The 26832-nt window shown below is 45.8% G+C and overlaps 1 protein-coding gene across 3 annotated transcripts in view; it reads left to right on the top strand.

The window, feature by feature from the left end:
* The window catches only part of LOC118393463 (G protein-coupled receptor kinase 5), a 74802-nt gene extending 62087 nt beyond the window's left edge, over positions 1-12715 (top strand). For all 3 annotated transcript variants that reach the window (XM_035786153.2, XM_035786152.2, XM_035786154.2), the window contains exons 2-16: positions 67-162; positions 396-508; positions 3023-3100; positions 5015-5112; positions 5517-5609; positions 7278-7341; positions 7432-7572; positions 7827-8017; positions 8261-8298; positions 8418-8507; positions 8666-8874; positions 9951-10088; positions 10325-10462; positions 10626-10757; positions 10881-12715. In XM_035786153.2, coding sequence (XP_035642046.1) covers positions 67-162; positions 396-508; positions 3023-3100; positions 5015-5112; positions 5517-5609; positions 7278-7341; positions 7432-7572; positions 7827-8017; positions 8261-8298; positions 8418-8507; positions 8666-8874; positions 9951-10088; positions 10325-10462; positions 10626-10757; positions 10881-10964 — 1703 coding nt within the window. In that variant the 3' untranslated portion in view covers positions 10965-12715. The remainder of the gene's footprint in view (positions 1-66; positions 163-395; positions 509-3022; positions 3101-5014; positions 5113-5516; positions 5610-7277; positions 7342-7431; positions 7573-7826; positions 8018-8260; positions 8299-8417; positions 8508-8665; positions 8875-9950; positions 10089-10324; positions 10463-10625; positions 10758-10880) is intronic.
* Positions 12716-26832: the final 14117 nt, after the last annotated feature.

Genomic DNA, 26832 nt, shown 5'->3' with positions numbered 1-26832 from the left:
TCTATGAAATGGCTTGTTCCTATCATCCACTCATCCCTTCTTTTCTCCCTCTCTCTCTCTCTGTAGGTGGAGGAGGGAAGCGGAAAGGGAGGAGTAAGAAATGGAAGGAGATCCTTCGCTTCCCCCACATCAGCCAGTGCACTGAGCTGGGCAACAGCATCGGTATATTACTGTTGGTGTGTGTTTTTAGTTTTACTATCCTAGTCGGGACCAGAAGTCCCCACAAGGATAGTAAAACAAACGGCTGTGTGTGGGTGCAAGTATTACATGTGTGTCACGCTGCTGCTTTGCTGTTAATGTATTGTAAGTGTTTGTAAACGTGCCTGGGTCTTTCCAAATGTGTGTGTTATTTCTACAGATAGGCCCAGATGCTAGTTTGTGTGTGTTTCTGGCAGATCGGGACTACATGAGCCTGTGTGAGAAGCAGCCCATCGGCAGACTGCTGTTCCGCCTGTACTGTGAGACCAGACCTGAATTGCTGCGATGCATCCACCTACTGGACGCCATGGTAACACACACACACACGCACACACTTCTAAATGCATCACTTGGATTAAACAGTCATCCAAACAGCACGAATCATGTTCAGTTGACTGAGAGATTACAATCAAATTGAGTAGTGATTATAATAGCAGCCTCCTCCCTTTACTCTGTCTAGACACAGTGTCCCAGATTACAGGTTTTAGATGTGAAAATGCCTCTAATCGTCAGAGAAGAAACACTCCGAATCAAATGCCAATAGTAACCAGAAGCCAATAGTAACCCCCGAACCGTCTCCCCCGTTAACTTGTGTCTAGACGGAATGCCTCGCACATGACACATTTAAGTATTTTGAGTAAAGCCCAAAATATCACCGTAGGCATGTGACTGGACAGAATGAGAGGATTGTTTCTGGTCAGACCCCCTCCCGTTTTCACCCCTTCCCACCAACCTAAAAATGACCATCACACTCTGAGGGAAACTACCCTCGCCACATATATGCACCAACAAGAATGGGTCAGCTGCAGATGCATTTTTTGGAGAAAGATCTGAGGGTAATTGAAGATTTTATGAGAGTGAACCTGTGAAAATAATGAAATTAGATATCTAGCTTCCATCACCCAAATACTCTTGTTGAGCCATTTGGAAAGTTGCTAAATTGATGGACGGGTAGGATCAATGTCCAAAGGAAAGTTTGTGTGTTGTATTTTTTGTGAGTGTGTCCATGTGCTTCTAATGTATAAACGAGGGTGTTAGTGAGGGGAGAGAGAGAGAGAGAGAGAGAGAGAGAGAGAGAGAGAGAGAGAGAGAGAGAGAGAGAGAGAGAGAGAGAGAGAGAGAGAGAGAGAGAGAGAGAGAGAGAGAGAGAGAGAGAGATGTAACAGCAGAAGGAATGCGCCTGGGGGTCCCTGTGTTTCCTCTGACGTCAGTGCAGGAGGGAGGGGTGTATGTGTGATTGCTGCCGAATTTTGACTTGCTATTGTTGGCAAGATACTGCATTGTAAGAATCAAATGCACGCACACACACACACACACACACAGAATAAGCCACCCAATTGTTAGCCGAAGGGGTTAGCCGAAGGGAAATGGAGACGCCCCGTTGGCCTTTTGGCAGACTTTTTATTTATTTATCTATTTTTATTTAACCTTTATTTAACTAGGAAAGTCTTACACACACAGGCCAGAGAAACAGATCTAATGGCAGAAGTATGGCCTTTTCACCCAACGCCTTTCTTTCTCTGTCTGTCTGTGTCTCAGAGCAGAGTAGACCACTATAGTGGGCCACAGCCAGGGTCAGGCGAGAAACTCTAGGTGTGTGTGTCGGGGGGGATCTGGTGACGCTGGTCTGACACACTGTGACACTAAAGGACCTCAAGGAATCCTGCCGTGTTGACTGTGGTTGCCAGGCAACATAGGGTCACATATGGGGTCCCAGGCAGCGTGTGTGTCAGAGAGAGAGAGAGTGTCTGTTAATAACAGATTGTGAGTTAAAGAGGTGTTTGTGTGTTTCAGGTCAGGTGGGCTAGTGGAGAGAATATGGTTTGATCCTAGCAGAACTCAGCTAGGCGACACACGTCTGTACGCAAGCCGTGCGAGGGACAGACCTTCCTTAAAATAGTCCAAAAAAATCTAAGATAAATCAAGAAATCTGTAATCAATTTCGACGTTTTTAGTCACGCAATTTTACGCAATTTTACTACCTAAAATGTTTGGAGCAGTGATTCTCAAGTGAAGAAATTGCATGAAAGCTGGTAGTCTCTCGTTGAATGACAACAAACACTTCATCCACTTGTCACCCCAGCCACAAAGTCAAAATGGACTATATCGTAAAAATCTATGTTGTGTACTCGAACAGCCTAAAAAACAAACAGACAAACACCAAAACGAACAAAAACGTCACAAGCTTTCATCATAATATATGCGCAAACTGTTTTGACTGGGAAGCGTGCGACAGGCTAAATCAAATCAAATCAAATTCTATTGGTCACATACACATATTTAGCAGGTGTTATTGCGGGTGTAGTGGAATGCTAATGGGGATAGAGAGGTGAGAGAATGATCAGGGAGTGAAGGATTAACAGGCTATGCCACGACCCCTGGCAATGTTGTACCGCTCCGTGCTCTCTCACTCCCGGCTGATAAATACTGTAGCTGCTAAGGATATAGATAATGACTGATCATTTCAACTCAAAGCAGTCCACACTATGCTGATCTAGTCGTATGCTGCATGTTTCCACAACACTGGTAGCCACACAATAATGTCATTCAAAACATGATCTCGTCCATACATTGCCCCTGATAATGGAATAGAATTGTATTGTATGTCCAGTCGCACCTGGGTCGAAATAGTATGCGCTTTCTTTCAAATACTAGATTTGCATACCCAGGAAGCCAGTTGGATTGCGGTTTGCACTTTTGGGACTATTCCATTGGTTGAATTATGCCGGGCAGTATATTACGATAGTGCATTAAGCAAATCTTATTCGGCGCTATTGTTATATTATGATGTGCTGTAAGTGTATAATGACGCCGTGTTCTTTAGGATGACTATGAGCTGGCGCCTGATGAGAAACGGAAAAGCAGAGGAGGTGAAATTATTGGGAAGTTCCTCACTAAACAGGTGAGTGAAGTCTTTGTGGGAGGATCGATGAATGTAGATGGGTGAAACAACTGTTAGAGCAATATAACATGTTTGTTCGTCAAATTGTATTTGTCACATGCTTCGTCAGCAACAGGTGTAGACTAACAGTGAAATTATTACTTTACATGCCTTTCCCAACAATACAGAGAGAACCTTTAAAAAGTATGAATGAATCCACAATGAGTAACGATAACTTGGCTATATGCACGGGGTACCAGTACCGAGTCGCTGTGAAGGGGTACGAGGTAATTGAGGTAGATACAGTGGGGCAAAAAAGTATTTAGTCAGCCACCAATTGTGCAAGTTCTCCCACTTTAAATGATGAGAGAGGCCTGTAATTTTCATCAACTATGACAGACAAAATTAGAAAGTAGTCAGTGGTCTTGTATGTCTTCCATTTCCTAATAATTGCTCCCACAGTTGATTTCTTCAAACCAAGCTGCTTACCTATTGCAGATTCAGTCTTCCCAGCCTGGTGCAGGTCTACAATTTTGTTTCTGGTGTCCTTTGACAGCTCTTTGGTCTTGGCCATAGTGGAGTTTGGAGTGTGACTGTTTGAGGTTGTGGACAGGTGTCTTTTATACTGATAACAAGTTCAAACAGGTGCCATTAATACAGGTAACGAGTGGAGGACAGAGGAGCCTCTTAAAGAAGAAGTTACAGGTCTGTAAGAGCCAGAAATCTTGCTTGTTTGTAGATGACCAAATACTTATTTTCCACCATAATTTGCAAATAAATTCATTACAAATCTTACAATGTGATTTTCTGGATTTTTTTTCTTCCATTTTGTCTGTCATAGTTGGTGTACCTATGATGAAAATTACAGGCCTCTCTCATATTTTTAAGTGGGAGAACTTGCACAATTGGTGGCTGATTAAATACTTTTTTGCCCCACTGTATGTGTCAGAGCAAGGCCCTAAATATTGTCAAAGACTCCAGCCACCCTAGTCATAGACTGTTCTCTCTGCTACCGCACGGCAAGCGGTACCAGAGTGCCAAGTCTAGGTCCAAGAGGCTTCTAAACAGCTTCTACCCCCAAGCCATAACACTCCTGAACATCTTATCTAATGGCAACCCAGACTATTCGCATTGCACCCCCCCCCCCCTCTTGATTTAAAAGAGTTAGTGAAAATGGGGGGTTCAATGCAGATAGTTTGGGTACTATTTAGCAATCTTATGGCTTGGGGGTAGGAGATGTTCGGGTTCCTGTTGGTTCCAAACTTGGTGCATCGGCACCGCTTGCCATGCGGTAGCAGAGAGAACAATGTATGACTTGGGTGGCTGGAGTCTTTGACCATTTTTAGGTCCTTCCTCTGACACTGCTTGGTATAGAGGTCCTGGATGGCAGAGAGCTTAACCCCCAGTAATGTACTGGGCCATACACACTACCCTCTGTAGCGCCTTGCGGTCAGCTGCCAAGCAGTTACCATACCTGGCGGTGATACAGCCAGTCAAGATGCTTTACAGCTGTAGAACTTTTTGAGGAGCTGAGGGCCCGTGCCAAATCTTTTCAGCTTCTTGAGGGGGAAGAGGCATTATCGTGCCTACTTCACGACTGTGTGTGTGTGTGTACCATGTTAATTCCTTAGTGATGTGGATACAGAGGAACTTGAAGCTCTCGACCTGCTCCACCACAGCCCAGTCGATATAGTTGGGGGCGTGCTCGGGCCCTCCGTTTCTTGTAGTCCACGATCAGCCCCTTTGTCTTGCTGACATTGAGGGAGAAGTTGCGGTCCTGGCAACACACTGCCAGGTCACTGACCTCTTTGACCTCATCGTCGTCAGTGATCAGGCCTACCACACTAATTCCTGTGTGTGTGTGACTGTGACTGTGTGTGTGACTGTGACTGTGTGTGTGACTGTGTGTGTGTGCGTGCGCGTGTGCCTGTGTAGTCGTCAGAGTGTGTGGAGGCAGCAGAGAGCCTTGCTGAGCAGTGTAGAGAGAACCTGGAACTTCACCCCTGCAAGGAGATCTTCAGTGACTGTCGCAAGTAAGGGAATCTTTCTTTGGTCTCTCTCCTTTTTGTCAACTATGATATTCTTATGAAGAAACAGCTTGACCGTAGCTTATCGCTAGCCTCGTCCCGTACTCCATGTGCGGAAGCCAACTCTCCTATCATTTCTATCAAGTTGCTGGCATTTCGAAGCGTCAAACGTGACTTTCATTAGCACACTGGTAACAGTGGGAGAAAGGAAGTGGTTGGTGTAGCAGGTGTATATGCAATGTGTGCAAGAGACTGGGGATGAGGTTGCATAAGACAATGAAGGAACACGGAGAGGAGTTGGCTAAAGCGCAAACACACTGGACCATCAGCTGGCTTCCCTCTTACTGCAACTGAAGCTGTTGTCTGTCGCCTCAGGGCTTCAAACTTTCTTTAACCTTTCTGTTCTTCAGGGCTCTCCATGACTACCTGAGACGAGCTCCCTTCTCTGACTACCAAAACAGCATGTACTTTGACCGTTTCCTACAGTGGAAGATGCTGGAGAGGTAATGTGCTGCTTAAACTAAATCTAACAGAAACAATTGATTTTAGTGATCATTGAATGGCACGGTGCTAGCTTGGGGGGCCACGGGTGCGACCGGCGTAGGGACCACGCACCACGCCTACCACAAAGCAAAGTAAAAGCTTTCTTTAAAGCTGAGAGCCGCGATAGGCACAACAGCGTCACCGTCCATCCCAGGCGCTTTTGTTATTTTTACGAGGAAATGAGCATCCAGCATGGTGGTAAACAAAATCCCAGTACATACAATGTTGTTCTATCGCGTGTGCAATGATTTCTGAGAAGAAAACTGTCTGTCGCTATACCCCCTTGAGGGGCCCGCTGGCCTGGGACAGGAAGCAATTCGAGGGAAAAACAGATTCTAAAGCGCATTCTGCTGCGAGCGGTTGCATGTGACAGAGGGAAGAATCTAAAGATACCTTACTAGGAAGGTTTGCTAATATGAGTAGGGCTGTGCCTTCTGGCTTCTGGACCGCGAAAGAAGGTTGATGTGGAAACGAAATGGAACAGGAGAGAAATGCTGGTTTCAATGGCATCTTGACGAATCATTCCCATTTCTAAGTTTGGATTTTGGCCACTTTTTTTTAATCAATAGGCTATGAAGTAAAACATCCATATTGCAAACAATGAAGTACCTGTTTTCAACATGCAGACTGCCCTACAGCTCAGATGGTTGGCCAAATAAGTTCCAATCTCTGAGTTGAGAAATAAATAAGGTAGCTGGGATCCTCTATCAGTGGACATCAACACTCTGTGATCACCCGCGATTCCATGTAGAAATGTTGTGCATTGACTGGGCTTCATAAGAACATGTTTGAGGAGCTGCGAGTGTGAGCTGTCGCTGCGTGCTCAAACTAGGCTCTATATGCGGTAGAGAGCTCTGTTACCCGACCCGGGCCGGGCTCGTCGGGTTAGGACCGGGCAGGGTATCACTAAACTGATCACTAACAAAAAAAAAACATTTTGCTGACCTATTTGCTCGTGCTCTGCTACGCAATAGAGTCATATCTGACTAAGATCACAACATGGTGTCAGAAGCGCTTCAACCTCGTCAAATATAAGACGGGAGATAATAATATCCGTTGACGGCTGAACTGCGGTCTCAGCAGAGCGGCCCAAGTGGAGCCGTTGCTATGGATACTCACAGACTTGGAGCCACCATGAGCAGAACACGTGCAGAGTGAGCAGGGAGCGAGTGATGGACAGAGAGAAGCAGCTAATGGATTTACGACTGGAGGAAGTTGCTTCTCATTCCGGGCCGGGCCTTAAATTTGTCAGAAACGATCGGGCCTGGGTAGGGTAGGGGCCTATGGGTAGGACTTTAAATTGATGCCCGTACAGGGCTCTAGTATGCGGTGCGCGTCTCATAAAATAAGATGCATGACAAACGAATGAAAATACACACGCTCCAATTTAGTTATGCTAATGAACCTATAGCTAGACCGGTAACCGTGACAGGTAAAAACATGTTTTGCAGACTAACTGTTTAAGGACCCTAGTGATGATGCCTAATTTGCGTTTATCATAGGCCTTATCAGCTATGAATTTAATTGATTTGGTCAGAAGGGGCCCTCGAGAGCACCCCGCCCCCTATGTGCAGAGACTCTCTAGCTCTGTGCCTGGTACTGTTATTTACTGTGAGATGTGTTTTCAGACAGCCAATAACTAAAGACACGTTTCGACAGTACCGAGTACTGGGGAAGGGAGGATTCGGAGAGGTGAGGCACAATTTTCCATTGAGAGAATTATTAGAGAATTGTGTGTGTGAGATGAACTGGCCTATGATATAGTACTTTGTGTTCTCTCAGGTGTGTGCGTGCCAGGTGCGAGCCACAGGGAAGATGTATGCCTGCAAGAAGCTGGAGAAGAAGAGAATTAAGAAGAGGAAAGGAGAGTCCATGGCCCTTAATGAGAAACAAATACTAGAGAAGGTCAACAGCAGATTTGTTGTGAGTCTCTTCCTATTATTTGGATACATGACCACACAATACATGTCCACACGCTTTCACTTTATTCTCTTTCTCTCTCTCTCTCTCTCTCTCTCTCTCTCTCTCTCTCTCTCTCTCTCTCTCTCTCTCTCTCTTTCGTCAGTCTCTCTCTCTCTCTCTCTCTCTCTCTCTCTCTCTCTCTCTCTCTCTCTCTCTCTCTCATCATTCTCTCTCTGTCTCTCTCATATCAATCTCTCTCTCATCAATCTCTATAGGTTAGTTTAGCATATGCCTATGAGACCAAAGATGCTCTGTGTCTGGTGCTGACCTTAATGAATGGAGGGGATCTGAAGTTCCACATCTACAGCATGGGGACTCCAGGTTTTGAGAAGGAAAGGGTCCAGTTCTATGCTGCCCAGATCTGCTGCGGCCTGGACCACCTACACCAGGAATCGATCGTCTACAGGTGGCAGCTTGTTATCATAGCACCTCAGTTTCCCTTAACACAGATCTAGGTTCACATTGCAACAGATCTAGGATCAGATGGGGGCAACTACCTACTCCAACCTTTCGCAAAATTAGCAGTGGATTCTTCTGATTGTCATTCACTATACAAATGTCTCCCGAGATCACATGATGTCATCGCATGATGTATTGGTTTTAGTCCCAATGTCAAATGCCCCAAATTAACATTATTTTTTTTCTTCAGGGATTTAAAACCAGAGAATATTCTATTAGATGATAATGGTGAGTTGCCCTTACGACTGTACTGTAGCCTAACTACTGGGATTAGGACATTTGAACTCAGAGGCTCTGTTAAATAGGACTGATCTTTGACCCCTGAACTCTCTGCCCCTGTGCCATAGGACACATCCGGATCTCAGATCTGGGCCTGGCCATCAAAGTGCCTGAAGGGGACCCCATACGAGGCAGAGTGGGAACAGTGGGTTACATGGGTAAGCCACCTTACCTTCATATGTTATTACCACACATTAAAATGTATTTCTCATTTCTAATGCATCGGAAAACAATAATCATCAAACAAAATCCTGACACATTTTTTACCATACTATGATATTATCGTTAAACCTGTTGTACTGTGCTGTGTGTGTAGCTCCGGAGGTGATCAACAACGAGCGCTATGGGATGAGTCCAGACTGGTGGGGGCTGGGATGTCTCATCTACGAGATGACTGCCGGACGCTCACCCTTCCGCGCACGCAAAGAACGAGTGAAGAGGGAAGAAGTGGAGAAGAGGGTGCAGGAAGGAGAGGAGGAGTACAGCGACAAGTTTACAGAGGACACCCAGGCCATCTGTAGAGTGGTGAGAGCCCATTGATTGATTGACAAGACGTAGGATTAGTTAGTGTCATCAGGAACTGCACACTGTATTTGGTAGTCACCCTGAGTAGCTGAGCTCATGATATTTGAAAATGACTGACTGTACATTCTATCATCTCTCCCCCACTATTCTCTCTCTCTCCTCATCTCGCTCTCCCCCACTATTCTCTCTCTCTCCTCATCTCGCTCTCTCCCGCACCCGTCTCGCTCTCTCCCGCCCCGTCTTGCTCTCTCCCACCCCCCGTTTTGCTCTCTCCCGCCCCCCGTTTCGCTCTCTCCCGCCCCCGTTTCGCTCTCTCCCGCCCCCGTTTCGCTCTCTCCCGCCCCCGTCTCGCTCTCTCTCCCGCCCCCCGTTTCGCTCTCTCCCCGCCCCCACGCTCGCTCTCTCCCGCCCCCGCTCTCTCTCGCTCTCTCCCGCCCCCCGTTTCGCTCTCTCCCCGCCCCCGTTTCGCTCTCTCTCCCGCCTCCGTTTCGCTCTCTCTCCCGCCCCCGCTTTCGCTCTCTCCCGCCCCGTTTCGTTCTCTCCCACCCCCGTTTCGCTCTCTCCCGCCCCCCGTTTCGCTCTCTCCCGCCCCCCGTCTCGCTCTCTCCCGCCCCCGTCTCGCTCTCTCCCGCCCCCCGTCTCGCTCTCTCCCGCCCCCGTCCCGCTCTCTCCCGCCCCGTCTCACTCTCTCCCGCCCCCGTCTCGCTCTCTCCCCGCCCCCGTCTCGCTCTCTCCCGGCCCCCGTCTCGCTCTCTCCCGCCCCCCCGTCTCCCGCGTCTCGCTCCTCCCGCCCCCCGTCTCGCTCTCTCCCGCCCCCGTCTCCCTCTCTCCCGCCCCCGTCTCCCTCTCTCCTGCCCCCACGTTCCGCTCTCTCTCTCCCGCCCTGTCTCGCTCTCTCTGGTCTCGCTCTCTCTCTCTCTCTCCCCGGATTCCCTCTCTCTCTCACCCGGTCTCGCTCTTGCTCTTGCTCTCTCTCTCCCGCCCCGTCCGGCTCTCGCTCTCTGCTGCCACCCCCCGTCTCGCACTCACCCCCGTCGCTCTCTCTCCCCCCTCTTTCTCTCCCCCTCTCTCTCCAGCTGTTGACCAAAGATCCTAAGCAGAGGCTGGGCTGTACAACGGAGGGGTCAACAGGGGTGAAGGCTCACTGCTTCTTCAGGAACATCAACTTTAAGAGACTAGAGGCAGGCATCCAGGAGCCCTCCTTTGTACCTGATGTAAGTAGAGGAGGGGGAGGATGGCAACTCTTGTCCTGCTTCAGCTCTAGAAACAACACCAGGAAGTGTTTTAATATTGGAACCAACCAACTGTTCCAATTGTTTCAATCCGTTACATTCATGAATGGGTGAATATGTTATTTAGACCAGGGATCATGACCTCTACTCCAAATGAAGACTCTCATACTTCTTCCTCTTCTCCCTCTTTCCCGCTGTGCGTTTCTTCACTCTCTCAGCCCCGGGCGGTGTACTGTAAGGATGTGTTGGACATTGAGCAGTTCTCTACAGTCAAGGGAGTAAATCTGGACCAAACCGACAACGACTTCTACTTCAAATTCTCTACAGGCTGCGTGTCCATCCCATGGCAGCACGAGGTGGGTGAACTAACTGGGACGTCTTTCCCTCTCCTCTGGCCTCTTCTGAGAGGTAGTCTGCAAGGTAACCTGAAAGACTGAATAATTGGTGGTCTTGTCAGTCAGTGGCAGTCAAATACTGTCCTTACACCATCTCTCTGTTTCTCTGTCTCTGTGTGTATAGATGATAGACACAGAGTGTTTCAGTGATCTGAATGTGTTCGGGCCCCAGGCGACCAGAACCCCAGATCTGGACTGGAACACACCCCCCGAGCCTCCCCGACGCAGCCTGCTGGACAGGATCTTCAGGAGACATGTGAGGACACACACACACACACCAACATACTCAGTCTCACACAGAGTTTACACTGCACAGTTACATCCACACACTGATACTGAGATAACACAATCTCCCTTTCTCTCTCTCTCCACCCTCCAGCACCCCGAGGTGTCCATCGCCAACAGTCGCGTGTCTTCCTGCAGTGTGAACTCAGTGGACTCCATGTCAAACTCTGCCCCCTAGTGGCCATGGCTCTGTGTGGCACCACACACAGACAGAGGTGGAGCCGGAAGGATCTTCTCACTGCTGATTGGTTTACACCTGGTCTGACCAGCTGTCAGTCTTCCGGAGGCACACAACCTAAGCCCATGGTCAGTCTAGGGGAAATGCTGACCGTGACCCGGACCTGAGACCCATATGGGGAATTATTGGAGGGACGTTTCCATAACGCAAAGACGTTTTGAAAACAATGCTCAGACACTTCACTTACCTTCAGGATCGCTGGAGTAGAGAAGAGCCACTGACTGTGTTGATGAATAAGAAAAAACTAGCTAATTCAGGGGATCCACTGTCTGAGAAAGACCACAGGAAATACAAGATGGGGTCTTTGTTGCTGTTTATTTTTTATTTTGAAAGAAATCAAATTATTTGCATAAATTCACATTCACACTCAAATGCACTCTCTGTTCATTTATTCCTCTCTTCCCCCCCTCCCCCCTCTCTCTTTTTGTCTCTTTCTCCTTTTCACCTCCCTCTCCCCTAATCACTTATAAACGTACATGAAACCAACAACATCACCAACCTCAAGACACAATGTGCATATTGCCTTGTATACCCTCAGGCCAAAGATATAGTTCAGTTATGTATTTGTGTTATTGTTGCCATATCTGTTTTGGAGGAGGAAGGGGGATTTGCCTGGTCTTTATTCAATCACATATTAAACTTGAGGCAGCAGCTATGCTACACCTAAGTCACAATCAAACATGTGTTTGCATACAACAGGCTGCCCCCCCACCCACGCACACACAGAACTGTGTTATTAGAATTGTAACCACAATACTTGTCTTGTTTTCTGCACTTTTCCCAAAGAGTGCACCACCGCGCCCTGTTGACCGTGAGAAAAAGTAGATTTGTCAAACCAGTAAGCCACCATTTATACACCAATTAAGATGTTTTTACAGTAAAGATGTTATTGTTTTACCTCAGACATTAAAGTAATATTACTGTGATGTAAATGTTGTAATATCCATTGAGCCAGTGCTGTTTTGTGTTTGTGTTGCCATCACGACCATGGGTGCATCTCGATAGTCTCAATGGGGAGGTTTTCTCTCCTCCTTTTCTTCAGCTGCACTGATCCTAAAGGAAAGGTGAGGAATCCTGGAAGATATATGACCTTTTTCTACAGGAAAGGAGCTTTAACCAATCCAGTGCGGATAAAGGAGAGGAAGCCGTGTTAGACTATTGAGGTTCCGGGGCTCTGGTAGAGTAATTGGTAAAGGGACCACATGTCACCTCACAATGGGAAGCCTTCCAACACACTCGAACCACAGGGAAGAACAGCTCTGGTTTTGGAATTTGATGTCTTATTTTAAGGAAGACTAAATATTTACAGAAAACAATTGAACTTACACATTTAGTCTTGGCCAGTTATTATTTTATTCATAAATCATTTCACAAATTGAAAATCAGAAGTGCCTCCTCTTTAGCCTGATCTTCTAGACGACTCGCACACAAATGTTTGCACTTTGTTTCTCTCATGATCGATTTGTTTCTTTATGACACACACACACACTGTATTTGGCTGGTGGTGGAGGCTGGGGAGTGAGGAGGGAGAGAGAGAGAGAGGATAAGGAGGATGAAAAGGAGAGAACGAGGGAGGATCTCTTCCTGCTATTGTTGTACATTACAGTGCTGAGTGTACAGAATGTAAAGCCAAACCCACTGTGCTCTGCAGCTCCGAATAAATAACCCTGTGCTGCCTTAGCATCTCTGTACCATCTGTGTCTCATGTCTGTCTGTGTAGCAAATACAAGAGTCGGGGCATTCTCATACGGATGGATCGATACAAGAGTAATTTGTTTCATAATAACATTTCCACAAGATTATTGATACCATTTTCACTTAATGGGCCGGCTTCATAGTCCCAGATAATAGTAATCCAAAAGCAGGCCAAATTCAGTATAAATACATTTGAACAGTTGATTGAAAGGAACGATTTTGCTATGAGTTGAATTTGTCTAAAATTATACCAGTCTCCAGTGGTAGCTAGCGTCACAAGGCTCGCTATCGAGACCTAGTTAGCCCACGCTGCAAGACTTAAGATAACTTGGTTAGCTTGTTGGAAAGCAAGCTAGCCATGCTAGTTAGCAGTTCTTCCTGCACATACTGTAGCATTGCTAGCTCTCTCCTCTTGTGTAGTTTAACCTACATTCACTCATTTGTATTAAATAAACCGGCAAAGTTTAGGCTGACGACTTTAAGGTTGTGGGAGGATAACAGCCCGAAGTCTAACTAACCCAAGATAGACCACAGCCTGTTGTTTCCAATGGGAGCAAATTAATCATAGTGGGCAGAACAAGCGAGAAGATAGGCAGAGCCAAGCACGAGCTAGCGAGAGCCTATTGGCGTGTCCTAGCATGTATTTGCAAATGTTCTGTTAGTGAACGCCTACTCTGTGAAGTGTGTGTGACATAACTAAATTCACCCTTGCACTCCTAAACAACGCAATTTTTAAAACTTTGGCAAAGCCTAAAGTTTACTAAACTTACTCCACTCTGTTCATAACAGATGTTAGATTTGGAAACAGAAAACTGTAATGAGATCAAGTGCTTCATCGATGAGAAAATTAGCAGAATGTAGGCCAAAATCTTCTCCCACTGCAGTCCACTGGGCTTCCTCTCACCACCATATTTGGTAGTGAGTGGAAATGCCAACCGGATGCTTCACAGTCAGGTGTAATATCTGTCTCATTGATCTGTGCCGTGCTCTCTCTTGGTAGCTATGAGCTAGCCTCCTCCCATTGTAAGCCACCGGGCGCACATGTTGTTTTTTATGACAGCCGCTACAACACTAGCAGGCCCTGTTTTTTACAATGGCCATCCCAGGACGAGCCAGGCCATGCACTCGAAACCCCACGTTCTTGCATTTGCAGCTCCTGGATTGCGGTGAAGGATTCGGGCTTAAGGAGGCTCAAACGTACCTCCATCTCTGACCCCCCCCTCTCACCTCTGAGCCACCAGCCAAGGCTGAGGTCCAGTTCCCCACAACCGAGCCCAGCTGGGGCAAGATTATGGATAGTCTCAATTCCTTTCCCTCACTGTCTTGACGAATTGACAACGGGATTAATCTCTCGACTTCACGGATGCGATCGAAGATGGGGACAACAGTATCCCTCCCTCTCAAGCCCTGAGAGGGGAAGGGAGGGGGGAGATTCCACAAATCAAATCAAAATGTATTGGTCACAATACACATGGTTAGCAGATGTTAATGCGAGTGTAGTGAAATGCTTGTGCTTCTAGTTCCGACCATGCAGTAATATCTAACAAGTAATCTAACAATATCACAACAACTACCTTTTACACACAAGTGTAAAGGAATTAATAAGAATATGTACATATAAATATATGGATGAGCGATGACCGAACGGCATAGGCAAGATGCAGTAGATGGTATAGAGTACAGTATATACATATGAGATGAGTAATTTAGGGTATGTAAACATTATGTAAAGTGGCATTGTTTCAAGTGACTAGTGATACATTTATTACATCCAATTTTTATTTATTAAAGTGGCTAGAGATTTGAGTCAGTATGTTGGCAGCAGCCACTCAACGTTAGTGATGGCTGTTTAGCAGTCTGATGGCCTTGATATCGAAGCAGTTTTTCAGTCTCTCGGTCCCAGCTTTGATGCACCTGTACTGACCTCGCCTTCTGGATGATTGTGGGGTGAACAGGCAGTGGCTTGGGTGGTGTAGGTGTCCTGGAGAGCAGGTAGCTTGCCCCCGGGGATGTGTTGTGCAGACCTCACTACCCTCTGGAGAGCCTTACGGTTGTGGGCGGAGCAGTTGCCATACCAGGCGGTGATACGGCCTGACAGGATGCTCTCGATTGTGCATCTGTAGAAGTTTGTGAGTGTTTTAGGTGACAAGCCAAATTTCTTCAGCCTCCTGAGGTTGAAGAGGCGCTGTTGAATATGTTGAAAACATATTTTAAAAATGCAGGCGCGACACAAAACGCAGAAATAAAAAATATAAATCATGCCTTACCTTTGACGAGCTTCTTCTGTTGGTACTCCGATATGTCCCATACACATCACAAATGGTCATTTTGTTTGATTAATTCTGTCGATATATATCCAAAATGTACATTTATTTGGCGCGTTTGATCCAGATAAACACCGGTTCCAACTTGCGCAACGTGAATACAAAATATCTCAAAAGTTACCTGTAAACTTTGCCAAAACATTTCAAACTACTTTTGTAATACAACTTTAGCAATTTTTTTATGTAAATAATCGCTAAAATTGAAGACGGGATGATCTGTGTTCAATACAGGAAGAAAACAAACTGACGCTACCTTTCTGGTCACGTGCCTCTAACAAACAGTAAACTTGAAGGAAAAACCTCAACCAATTTCTAAAGACTGGTGACATCCAGTGGAAGCGGTAGGAACTGCAAGAAGGTCCCTTAGACATCTGGATTCCCAATGACAGCCCATTGAAAAGAGATTGACCTCAAAATAAATCATTCTGAATGGTTTTTCCTCTGGGTTTCGCCTGCTACATAAGTTCTGTTATACTCGCAGACATGATTCAAACAGGTTTAGAAACTTCAGAGTGTTTTCCATCCAAATCTATATGCATATCTTATCATCTGGGGATGAGTAGCAGGCAGTTGAATTTGGGCATGCATTTCATCCGGACGGGAAAATACTGCCCCCTGTCACCAAGAAGTTTTAAAACAGTGTCCAATGAAGGGCCAGAAGTATACCGAATGGTGTCGTCTGCGTAGAGGTGGATCAGAGAATCACCAGCAGCAAGAGCGACATCATTGATGTATACAGAGAAGAGAGTCGGCCCGAGAACTGAACCCTGTGGCACCCCCATAGAGACTGCCAGAGGTCCGGACAACAGGCCCTCCGATTTGTCACAATGAACTCTATCAGAGAAGTAGTTGGTAAACCAGGCGAGGGAATCATTTGAGAAACCAAGACTGTTGAGTCTGCCAATAAGAATGTGGTGATTGATAAAGTCGAAAGCCTTGGCCAGGTCGATGAATACGGCTGCACAGTAATGTCTCTAATTGATGACGGCTATGATATCATTTAGGACCTTGAGCGTGGATGAGGTGCGACCATGACCAGCTCGGAAACCAGATTACACAGTGGAGAAGGTATGGTGAGATTCGAAATGGTCGGTGATCTGTTTGTTAACTTGGCTTTCGACCTTAGAAAGGCAGGGTAGGATAGATATAGGTCTGTTGCAGTTTGGGTCTAGAATGTCTCCCCCTTTGAAAAGGGGGATGACCGCTGCAGCTTTCCAATCTTCGGGAATCTCAGAAAGAGAGGTTGAACAGGCTAGTGATAGGGGTTGCAACAATTTTGGCAGATAATTTTAGAAAGAGAGGGTCCAGATTGTCTAGCCCGGCTGATTTGTAGGGGTCCAGATTTTGCAGCTCTTTCAGAACATCAGCTATCTGGATTTGGGTGAAGGAGAAATCGGGGAAGCTTGGGCGAGTTGCTGTGGGGAGTGCAGGGCTGTTGACCGGGGTAGGGGTAGCCAGGTGGAAAGCATGGCCAGCCGTAGAGAAATGCTTATTGAAATTTTCAATTATGGTGGATTTATCGGTGGTGACAAGTGTTTCCTAGCCTCAGTGCAGTGGGGAGCTGGGAGGAGGTGCTCTTATTCTCCATAGACTTTACAGTGTCCCAGAACTTTTTTGAGTTTGTGCTACAGGATACAGATTTCTGCTTGAAAAAGCTTGCCTTAGCTTTCCTAACTGCCTGTGTATATTGGTTCCGAACATCCCTGAAAAGTTTCATATCACGGGGGCTATTCGATGCTACTGCAGAACTCCACAGGATGTTTTTGTGTTGGTCAAGGGCAGTCAGGTCTGGAGAGAACCAAGGGCTATATCTGTTCTTCGCCTTGGCCTTCGCCTTGGCCTGAAGAAGCTGCAGTTCAAGGTGAAAGACGTCCACTTCCATGGCCACATTCTCTCGGCAAAAGGCCTGAAGCCGGACCCAGACAAGGTCAGAGCGATCCTCGACATGCCAAACCCGTCTGATGCAAAAGGAGTACAGCGTCTCATCGGCTTTGCAAACTATCTTGCAAAGTTCATGCCACACCTATCAGCAGTCTGTGAGCCTCTGCGCCGGTTTCTGGACAAAGACACACCATGGCACTGGCTACCCAAGCACGAGGCCGCAGTGCAGGAGATGAAATCTCTGGCTTCATCCATGCCAGTGTTGCGCTACTACGACGTCATGAAGCCTGTCACAATCCAGAGCGACTCCAGCCAAAGGGGACTTGGATGCTGCCTTATGCAGGAAGGCCAGCCCGTTGCGTTTGCCACCGAACAAAACTATGCACAAATTGAGAAAGAGTGCCTCAGCATCATCTTCTCCTGCCAGCGATTCCATCACTACTTATATGGGCGAGACCTGGTCATCGCTGAAACTGACCACAAACCACTCATTGCCATATTCAGTAAACCTCTCCTCAACGCGCCCAAGAGGCTTCAAAGCATGCTCCTGACTCTGCAAAACTACAGCCTGAAGGTCATTTACAAGCCAGGACCAGAGATGTACATCAGCGACACACTGAGCAGGGCAACAACACAATGTACAGGCAGAGGCACTGTCTATCAGCGGCAGGCCATCTGTTCGCTACAGCAGGAACAACAAGATGTTCAACAGATCAATCAGGCAGACTACTTAAACGTCACAGATCACCGCCTAGCCCAGATAAGGCAACACACTGACAAGGACGAACGCCTACAGTCACTGAAGTCCATGGCTCTCGCAGGTTGGCCATACCTGAAAGAGGAGACACCTTTCACAGTGAGAGAATACTGGACCTTTCGAGATGAGATCAGCGTGCAAAATGGTGTCTTGTTCAGAGGTCAGAAGGTCATTATTCCCAAATCACTACGTCCAGAGATGCTTACCCGCATACACTCCAGTCACGTTGGAGGTGATGCATGCTACCGCCAGGCTCGTGAAACATTATACTGGCCAAACATGCAAGCAGAAATTAAAGACTTTGTCAGCAACTGTACCACATGCAACGAGTACGCTCATGAACAGCAAAAGGAAACCATGATGTCACACGAACTGCCCACAAGGGCCTGGCAAATCAAAAGGACTATCTTCTCATCGTTGATCACTACTCTGACTTTTGGGAAATTAAACTGCTCCCTGACTTGTCTGCAGAGACGGTCATAAAGCGCTGCAAGGCGCAGTTTGCAAGGCAAGGTCAGCCTGACAAGGTAATCACGGACAATGGCCCACAATTCACTGCACAGTTGAAGCGTTTCGCCTCAGAATGGGAGTTTGACCACGTGACCTCCTCTCCAAGACACCCAAAAGCAAATGGCAAGGCAGAATCAGCTGTCAATATTGCAAAAAACCTGTTAAGCAGGGCCTTGCACGACAGCAACGACCCATGGAAAGCGATCTTACAGTGGAGGAACACACCCACTGAAAACATGGACAGCAGCCCAGCACAACGCCTTCTGTCCAGATGTCTGAAGACCACCATCCCCGTAGCTAACAAGCTACTTGAGCCCTGCGTCATGGTTGGCGTCACGGACAAACTGCATCACAGAAAGCAGCTCGCTAAGTGCTTCTACGACCGGACTGCTCGGGACCTACCAGAGCTGGAGGTGGGTGAAACGATAAGGATGAAAACGCTGCCGGGAGACCACACAGGACTTTGGAGGCTGGGCACCGGCCTGCAGAGAGTTGCACCACGTTCTTACCTGGTGGATGTTGGTGGCTCCCTCTATCGTCGCAATCGGGTGGATCTGCACGTAGCAGAGCAGACAAACCAGAACACGCCATACACTCACCTAGATGAGCTGGATCACAGTCCAGGCCTAAGGGTAAGGGGTGCAGAATTGAGACATGGGCCAACTGAAGGTGAGGCTTCTACCCCACCAAGCTCTCCAGCTCGTGCCCCTAATCCTACCCCTGTCAGAGCCAATACTTACTCACGGGTGGGTCGGCTGTGCAAGCCACCGGACAGGCTTACTCTGTAAGCAAGAGACTGTTAACTTGCCCTCGGTTAATTAAAATCTATATTTGTTCTTAAATAATTAAATTGAAATGTAAAAAAGGAAGATGACAACTGAAGTAAAAAAGAAATGTAATGCTTTTTCTATTGTTATGACCTGACTGTTAAGAATTTAATGTTATGCCTTTATGTTTGCACTTTCTATTGAAAAGGATGATGTTACGGAGTCTAGTTGATAGGTATAATCGACTAGCCGGACTGTTCCCCGGACTCCAGTTGTAGCCATTCGTACAATGCACAAACAAGGCTATTGAACCTGACATTGGTGTCTGTCGTTATTCCTTTATCTAACATATCATACTGAAACAATGGACAAGGCATATTGACGTTAGGGAGAGGCATGCATAGCCGAGTGATCATGGGAGTCCAGTGAGTGGCTTCAGGAAGCTAGAGGGCCGGGGCTAGCAGCTAGCAGAAAGGCCTTAGAAGGACGTCGCGATGAAGGAAAGTCTATTGTGGCCCCCTCGTGCTGAATATGTCGGCAGACGGATCAGCAGGGCTCTGTGTGGTAAACCAAGCCAATTGGCAAAATAGTTATAGTGGCCAAAAAATTTGTCCTATGGGCCTCTTAAGCTAACAGTCTGGTGTGCTCTAGACAGCTAACATTAGTTGGCCGCGGCTAGCAGTGCCGCGGAACCAGTTTGAGTACCCCCTTCAGCAGATTTTGTCGGTAGTCCAGTCGTGAAGGATCGGCGGGGTTCCGTGCCCCGTACCGGCAGTAGAAGTGGGTCCGGGCCAGTTGGCAAAAAGGGTATTATAGCCCAGGAGTGGCTGTTGGGCGTCTTCTGCTAGCCGGCATTACAGGGGTATTGCTCTAAATACATACAGCAACACCTCCCCCATAAGTGTTTCCGTTTAGATGTTGTATCCTTGTATTGGTACTGCTGTATCATCAAATGAATGATCTAAGTGATTCTCAGAAATGGCTATTATATGAATGTTATCTGATGTTAGCAAGTTATTGATTACCTTATTTCTAAGGATATATTTATTAATATGAGCTATTTTCAGCACTTTCCTGGGTAGCTTATCAGAGATAGACATAATATGGAAAATAACAAACAAAGCAAGAGACAAAAACATATATATTCAGCAGTCCTTTAATAATCAATTGGTGTGTGTGTGCTGCGGGGTTGAAGCTACGAACCTATAGTCTTAGCTCTCTCATCCTTTCCAGGCTTCTGGGAGGGAGGGTGGACAATGAGCCTCTCATAGCAGATGTAAGCAATGTCCCCACTCGCTGGGATAAGTTCTTTCCTCTTCTGGCGCACAGATTCAGGATAGCCCTCGTTTAGGAAGATTTACGTTCCTCTCAAGTTCTTGGCTCTTTCCAGAACAGCGACCTTGTCCTTGAACCTCAGGAACTTGACCACTATCGGCCTGGGCCTGTCACCTGGGCCAGTGGTGGGTTTTCCAGTCCTGTGGGCATGCTCCACCTCAATCTTCCGCCAATCCGTGGTCCCAGCCATAATGGCTAACCGCGGCACGGGCTGCGTTCAAGCCCTCAAGAAACCCCACTAGCTTGATAGGCAGCTAGCTAGCAGCTAGGCTAGCTGTTACACCAAATAGCTCCTCAGACCTGGCCTTGGCAGGATCACTGGACAGAGAGTAGCAGTCCCAGCAATTGATGCCAAGTGCATCGCGGGATCCAAACAAACAAGTTAGCTAGCTACTAAGAAACCCCCCTCCGGACCACCCTCCAGCCATCCTCACATACTTTGTGCCCCCTCAGATTTTTGGGGTGGGTAACGCTCCTTCCTCTATGGCCAGGGAAACTCTGAGTAGGAGAGATCCCCCTCTGGCTTTACAACGAGTCCTTGTAACTACACAGGGATCTGTATGACCCAAGCGAGCTAAGATACTTCCCACTCTCACCCAGTAACCACGGCCCTCTAGGTCTGACCAGTGAGAGGATGACTCTGAATGCAACAGGCTTACCACTCAAAGTCATTGAGACTATCCAGAGTGCCCAGAGACCCTTCTACACGCTCAATGTGCAAGTGACATGTTTGAGGCTCCATCCAGGACCTTTTGACACAGGGGAGTTTTTTCTCTACTGCAAAGGTTTATTTAGCCATTATGTTGGCCTATAATTATAGGCCTTGACATCTACACAGTAGGGTAGCACCCTTTGTCATATCACTTTACGAAGGGTGCGCTTCGCTTACATCCAGTGTCGAAGCCTTTGGTTCATCTTGGGACCTGTCTATTATGCTTGAGGCTTTTTCACAGCAGCCTTTTTTGAGCCACTGAAAAGTGTGGAGATGAAATATATCTCCTCTTTTCAAACCACTTTACTAATTGCCCTTACGCTGCAAAGCGAGTGAGTGAGCTGCACGCACTGTCAGTTCACCATTCGTGCCTACTGTTAGCCCCGGGGCAAAAAAGTATTTAGTCAGCCACCAATTGTGCAAGATCTCCCACTTAAAAAGATGAGAGAGAGACCTGTAATTTTCATCATAGGTACACTTCAACTATGACAGACAAAATTATAAATAAAATCCAGAAAATCACATTGTAGGATTTTTAATGAATTTATTTGCAAATTATGGTGGAAAATAAGTATTTGGTCACCTACAAACAAGCAAGATTTCTGGCTCTCACAGACCTGTAACTTCTTCTTTAAGAGGCTCCTCTGTCCTCCACTCGTTACCTGTATTCATGGCACCTGTTGAACTTGTTATCAGTATAAAAGACACCTGTCCACAACCTCAAACAGTCACACTCCAAACTCCACTATGGCCAAGACCAAAGAGCTGTCAAAGGACACCAGAAACAAAATTGTAGACCTGCACCAAGCTGGGAAGACTGAATCTGCAATAGTTAAGCAGCTTGGTTTGAAGAAATCAACTGTGGGAGCAATTATTAGGAAATGGAAGACATATAAGACCACTGATAATCTCCCTCAATCTGGGGCTCCATGCAAGATTTCCCCCGTGGGGTCAAAATGATCACAAGAATGGTGAGCAAAAATCCCAGAACCACACAGGGGGACCTAGTGAATGACCTGCAGAGAGCTGGGACCAAAGTAACAAAGCCTATCATCAGTAACACACTACGCCGCCAGGGACTCAAATCCTGCAGTGCCAGACGTGTCCCCCTGCTTAAGCCAGTACATGTCCAGGCCCGTCTGAAGTTTGCTAGAGAGCATTTGGATGATCCAGAAGAAGATTGGGAAAATGTCATATGGTCAGATGAAACCAAAATATAACTTTTTGGTAAAAACTCAACTCGTCGTGTTTGGAGGACAAAGAATGCTGAGTTGCATCCAAAGAACACCATACCTACTGTGAAGCATGGGGGTGGAAACATCATGCTTTGGGGCTGTTTTTCTGCAAAGGGACCAGGATGACTGATCCGTGTAATCCTTCCATCAGCAAGGGCATTGAAGATGAAACGTGGCTGGGTCTTTCAGCATGACAATGATCCCAAACACACCGCCTGGGCGACGAAGGAGTGGCTTCGTAAGAAGCATTTCAAGGTCCTGGAGTGGCCTAGCCAGTCTCCAGATCTCAACCCCATAGAAAATCTTTGGAGGGAGTTGAAAGTCCGTGTTGCCCAGCAACAGCCCCAAACATCACTGCTCTAGAGGAGATCTGCATGGAGGAATGGGCCAAAATACCAGCAACAGTGTGTGAAAACCTTGTGAAGACTTACAGAAAACGTTTGACCTCTGTCATTGCCAACAAAGGGTACAGTGCCTTGCGAAAGTACTCGGCCCCCTTGAACTTTGCGACCTTTTGCCACATTTCAGGCTTCAAACATAAAGATATAAAACTGTATTTTTTTGTGAAGAATCAACAACAAGTGGGACACAATCATGAAGTGGAACAACATTTATTGGATATTTCAAACTTTTTTAACAAATCAAAAACTGAAAAATTGGGCGTGCAAAATTATTCAGCCCCCTTAAGTTAATAATTTGTAGCGCCACCTTTTGCTGCGATTACACCTGTAAGTCGCTTGGGGTATGTCTCTATCAGTTTTGCACATCGAGAGACTGACATTTTTTCCCATTCCTCCTTGCAAAACAGCTTGAGGTTGGATGGAGAGCATTTGTGAACAGCAGTTTTCCACAGATTCTCGATTGGATTCAGGTCTGGACTTTGACTTGGCCATTCTAACCCCTGGATATGCTTATTTTTGAACCATTCCATTGTAGATTTTGCTTTATGTTTTGGATCATTGTCTTGTTGGAAGACAAATCTCCGTCCCAGTCTCAGGACTTTTGCAGACTCCATCAGGTTTTCTTCCAGAATGGTCCTGTATTTGGCTCCATCCATCTTCCCATCAATTTTAACCATCTTCCCTGTCCCTGCTGAAGAAAAGCAGGACCAAACCATGATGCTGCCACTACCATGTTTGACAGTGAGGATGGTGTGTTCAGGGTGATGAGCTGTGTTGCTTTTACGCCAAACATAACGTTTTGCATTGTTGCCAAAAAGTTCAATTTTGGTTTCATCTGACCAGAGCACCTTCTTCCACATGTTTGGTGTGTCTCCCAGGTGGCTTGTGGCAAACTTTAAACAACAGACTTTTAACGGACCTCTGAGACTATCACAGTGCAGGTGCATTTATACGGAGACTTGATTACACACAGGTGGATTGTATTTATCATCATTAGTCATTTAGGTCAACATTGGATCATTCAGAGATCCTCACTGAACTTCTGGAGAGAGTTTGCTGCACTGAAAGTAAAGGGGCTGAATAATTTTGCACACACAATTTTTCAGTTTTTGATTTGTTAAAAAAGTTTGAAATATCCAATAAATGTCGTTCCACTTCATGATTGTGTCCCACTTGTTGTTGATTCTTCACAAAAAATACAGTTTTATATCTTTATGTTTGAAGCCTGAAATATGGCAAAAGGTTGCAAAGTTCAAGGGGGCCGAATACTTTCGCAAGGCACTGTATATAACAAAGTATTGAGATAAACTTTTGTTATTGACCAAATACTTATTTTCCACCATAATATGCAAATAAATTCATTAAAAATCCTACAATGTGATTTTCTGGATTTTTTTTTCTCATTTTGTCTGTCATAGTTGAAGTGTGCCTATGATGAAAATTACAGGCTTCTCTCATCTTTTTAAGTGGGAGAACTTGCACAATTGGTGGCTGACTAAATACTTTTTTGCCCCACTGTATGTTATTATCTAACCCTGCCTTCATGCCTAAGGTCAGTGACAAGTTTCTAATTGAAGAAGTGCATCTCTACTGTTTGTGTCCAGTACGCTTGTTGAGCTTTTAATTGGATTATATTGACCTATAATAGCAATGGTTGAAGCCCTCGAGGGCCTGAGGGCTAGTTCCACCATAGGTTTGGCTACCTCTTGGGCACCATTCAAAGGCATCTCTTCATAGGAGATTTGTGATGTGGCATGTTGACCTCATACATTATATGAGGTTTTTACCAACGATGTCACTGCACCGTTGTTGGTGCATACTGTCCTCAGTGTCAGAGCCTCTGAGGGATGGTACGGTTTGAAGACTACCTTGACTTCGGAGAGCATGTCTGCGATATGGTAGTTGGCCATATCCCATATGTGATACATCAAAACAAGTATTTGCAAGAGACCTCAAGGTTACTTTCGTAACCCTGGTTCTCTGATAATATGAGTGAGATATCTCACCACTTGTCCCTCCATGAAGCGGAGCGCAAGGAAGAGAGACATGCTTGAGAATGACCGGTGGGCACCCGAGTGGCACCTTATGGGGAGGGGCCCATCTTTTTCGACACTCGACCTGTCTGTCTCTGACAGATGCTGTGTGATTGGTTACTTCCTGTAATGAAATGCACTAAGACAATTTCCCATGATGTGATACGTCTCACTCATGTTATCACAGAACCGGGTTACAAAAGTAACCTTGAGTTCTGTGTTCCATTTTTTATTTCAGAACTCAGCCATGATAAGGCTTTAAGGCCCAAGATATAAATCAATGCAGCCAGAGGGACAAGGGGTTTCAGGTTAAGGTCACTCATGATTTATGATCTGTTCTCTTTTTTCCATGACACTTTTTATTGACTTTTCAGTTCAGATGGCTTGTTCTCTTATGCTCCAGTGATATGAATGCTGTTGCAATGGTCTTGAACAATGTTGACTTTCTCTGCCTAGGTTGACACGCAAGTCATTGGAGCAATATTTTCACAAGATCATTTGGGTTTTGGTTGGACTCAGAAAGCAAGGCTAAAAAAGCATGTAAGACTCCTTGAGTAATAGTTTGTTACCACAAGCGACAGTCAGTGGTTTAGCAACCCACAGTCACAGCTACAGTAAAAGGATGGACACCTTCCAGAGGGTTACACAACCCCACAGACATGGACATTTGGCTGGTCCGTTTTGTACCATGATACTGGAATTATTTCTACACTGCAGCATATCTGGTAGGCTATAGTTTGGGGTGGCAGGGTAGCCTAGTGGTTAGAGCGTTGGACTAGTAAACGGAAGGTTGCAAGTTCAAACCCCCGAGCTAACAAGGTACAAATCTGTTGTTCTGGCCCTGAACAGGCAGTTGACCCACTGTTCCTAGGCTGTCATTGTAAGTAAGAATTTGTTCTTAACTGACTTGCCTAGTAAAATAAAAATAGGGCACATTTTCAGGTCAGTTTTACACTTTACATGAGTTTGCCCGTGGGACATGTGCTTAGGTGCCATAATTCCGAATTTTGACATGTCCCTCAACCCCAACATTCATCATTATAAAGTCTTAGTTATTTTGTTGCTTTGACAAAGTAATTTCTGTAGATGATTATTTATTTCATGTAATTAGTGAATCATTTTGAGGCAGGAAAAAACCCTGTCCCTCATTTTAATTTACTGAACTCTCGCTGAACTGAACTCTCGCTGGTGAAACTATTCCTCCCCCCTTCAAAATAAATATTGAACATCTAATAGTCAAATCAAATGTTAAATGCAGGTGAACTGGTTCTACTCTTTTTGGCAATTATTGGGTATTTTTTGGTGGAAAACTGAGCAGGTCAAGTAAGTCAACCCTGCTACCCATAGAAATGATTTAACATTCAATTGCCCCTCCCTGTTGCACACAACACGTTCTCATTCCAAGGTTTATGGATGATTAAAGATGAAGTAGTCAACCCTGTTACGGTCAACCCTGTTACTTTATTTAGTAGTTAATAGGCACTTACTATAGTATTTCTACTTATTTATTTATTTTATTACAGTTTTTCTCAATTGTGTATTTTATTTTTGGAACTGTGGTTAAATGTTCCAAACAACAATGATCAAATACTTAAATACAATCTGCAGAATTTTCTTGCTTTTGTACCTGGAATGCATATCTTAGACCCACTTTTGCAAAACTTGAAATACAATTGTCATCAATGAATACAAGATTTATTGTAAAGTGTTACGTTCACAGAATATCAACACATGAAGAGGAAAGGTTGCAAAGGTGTTCATTGTTTCTGGCAATCAGTCAATTCTACTGCACATTGTAAATGTTTTTTAAATCAGTAGTAAGGTACAATATAGGTACAGATCTAAGTTAACGACACCATGACATTTTTATGATTTCTTACAACATTGCGGACTTGCAGAAATCCAGAGAATGAAATTAATTTACGTCTACTTAACTTGAGTTACTTTTAAGTCATCATCTCCAACATTTTGACCTTCAATTACAGAGCTTTGCTTTGGTGTGGATTGAGACCTATAAATTCATATCAGTTGTGTTCCTCCACTCTGTTCATCTTTGCTTATTTCTATTGGGGATTGTGTTTCTACTTGCCGATGGAAAACTACAAACCTATGAGCAGACCAGCCTGTGTATTGAATACACGGAATTGGATTGTGATGA

This window comes from Oncorhynchus keta, chromosome 14, assembly GCF_023373465.1.
Source record: "Oncorhynchus keta strain PuntledgeMale-10-30-2019 chromosome 14, Oket_V2, whole genome shotgun sequence".
Taxonomy (NCBI): Eukaryota; Metazoa; Chordata; class Actinopteri; order Salmoniformes; family Salmonidae; genus Oncorhynchus; species Oncorhynchus keta.
The sequence above is the reverse complement of the archived record's forward strand: the minus strand, read 5'-3'. Positions and strand labels throughout refer to the sequence as shown.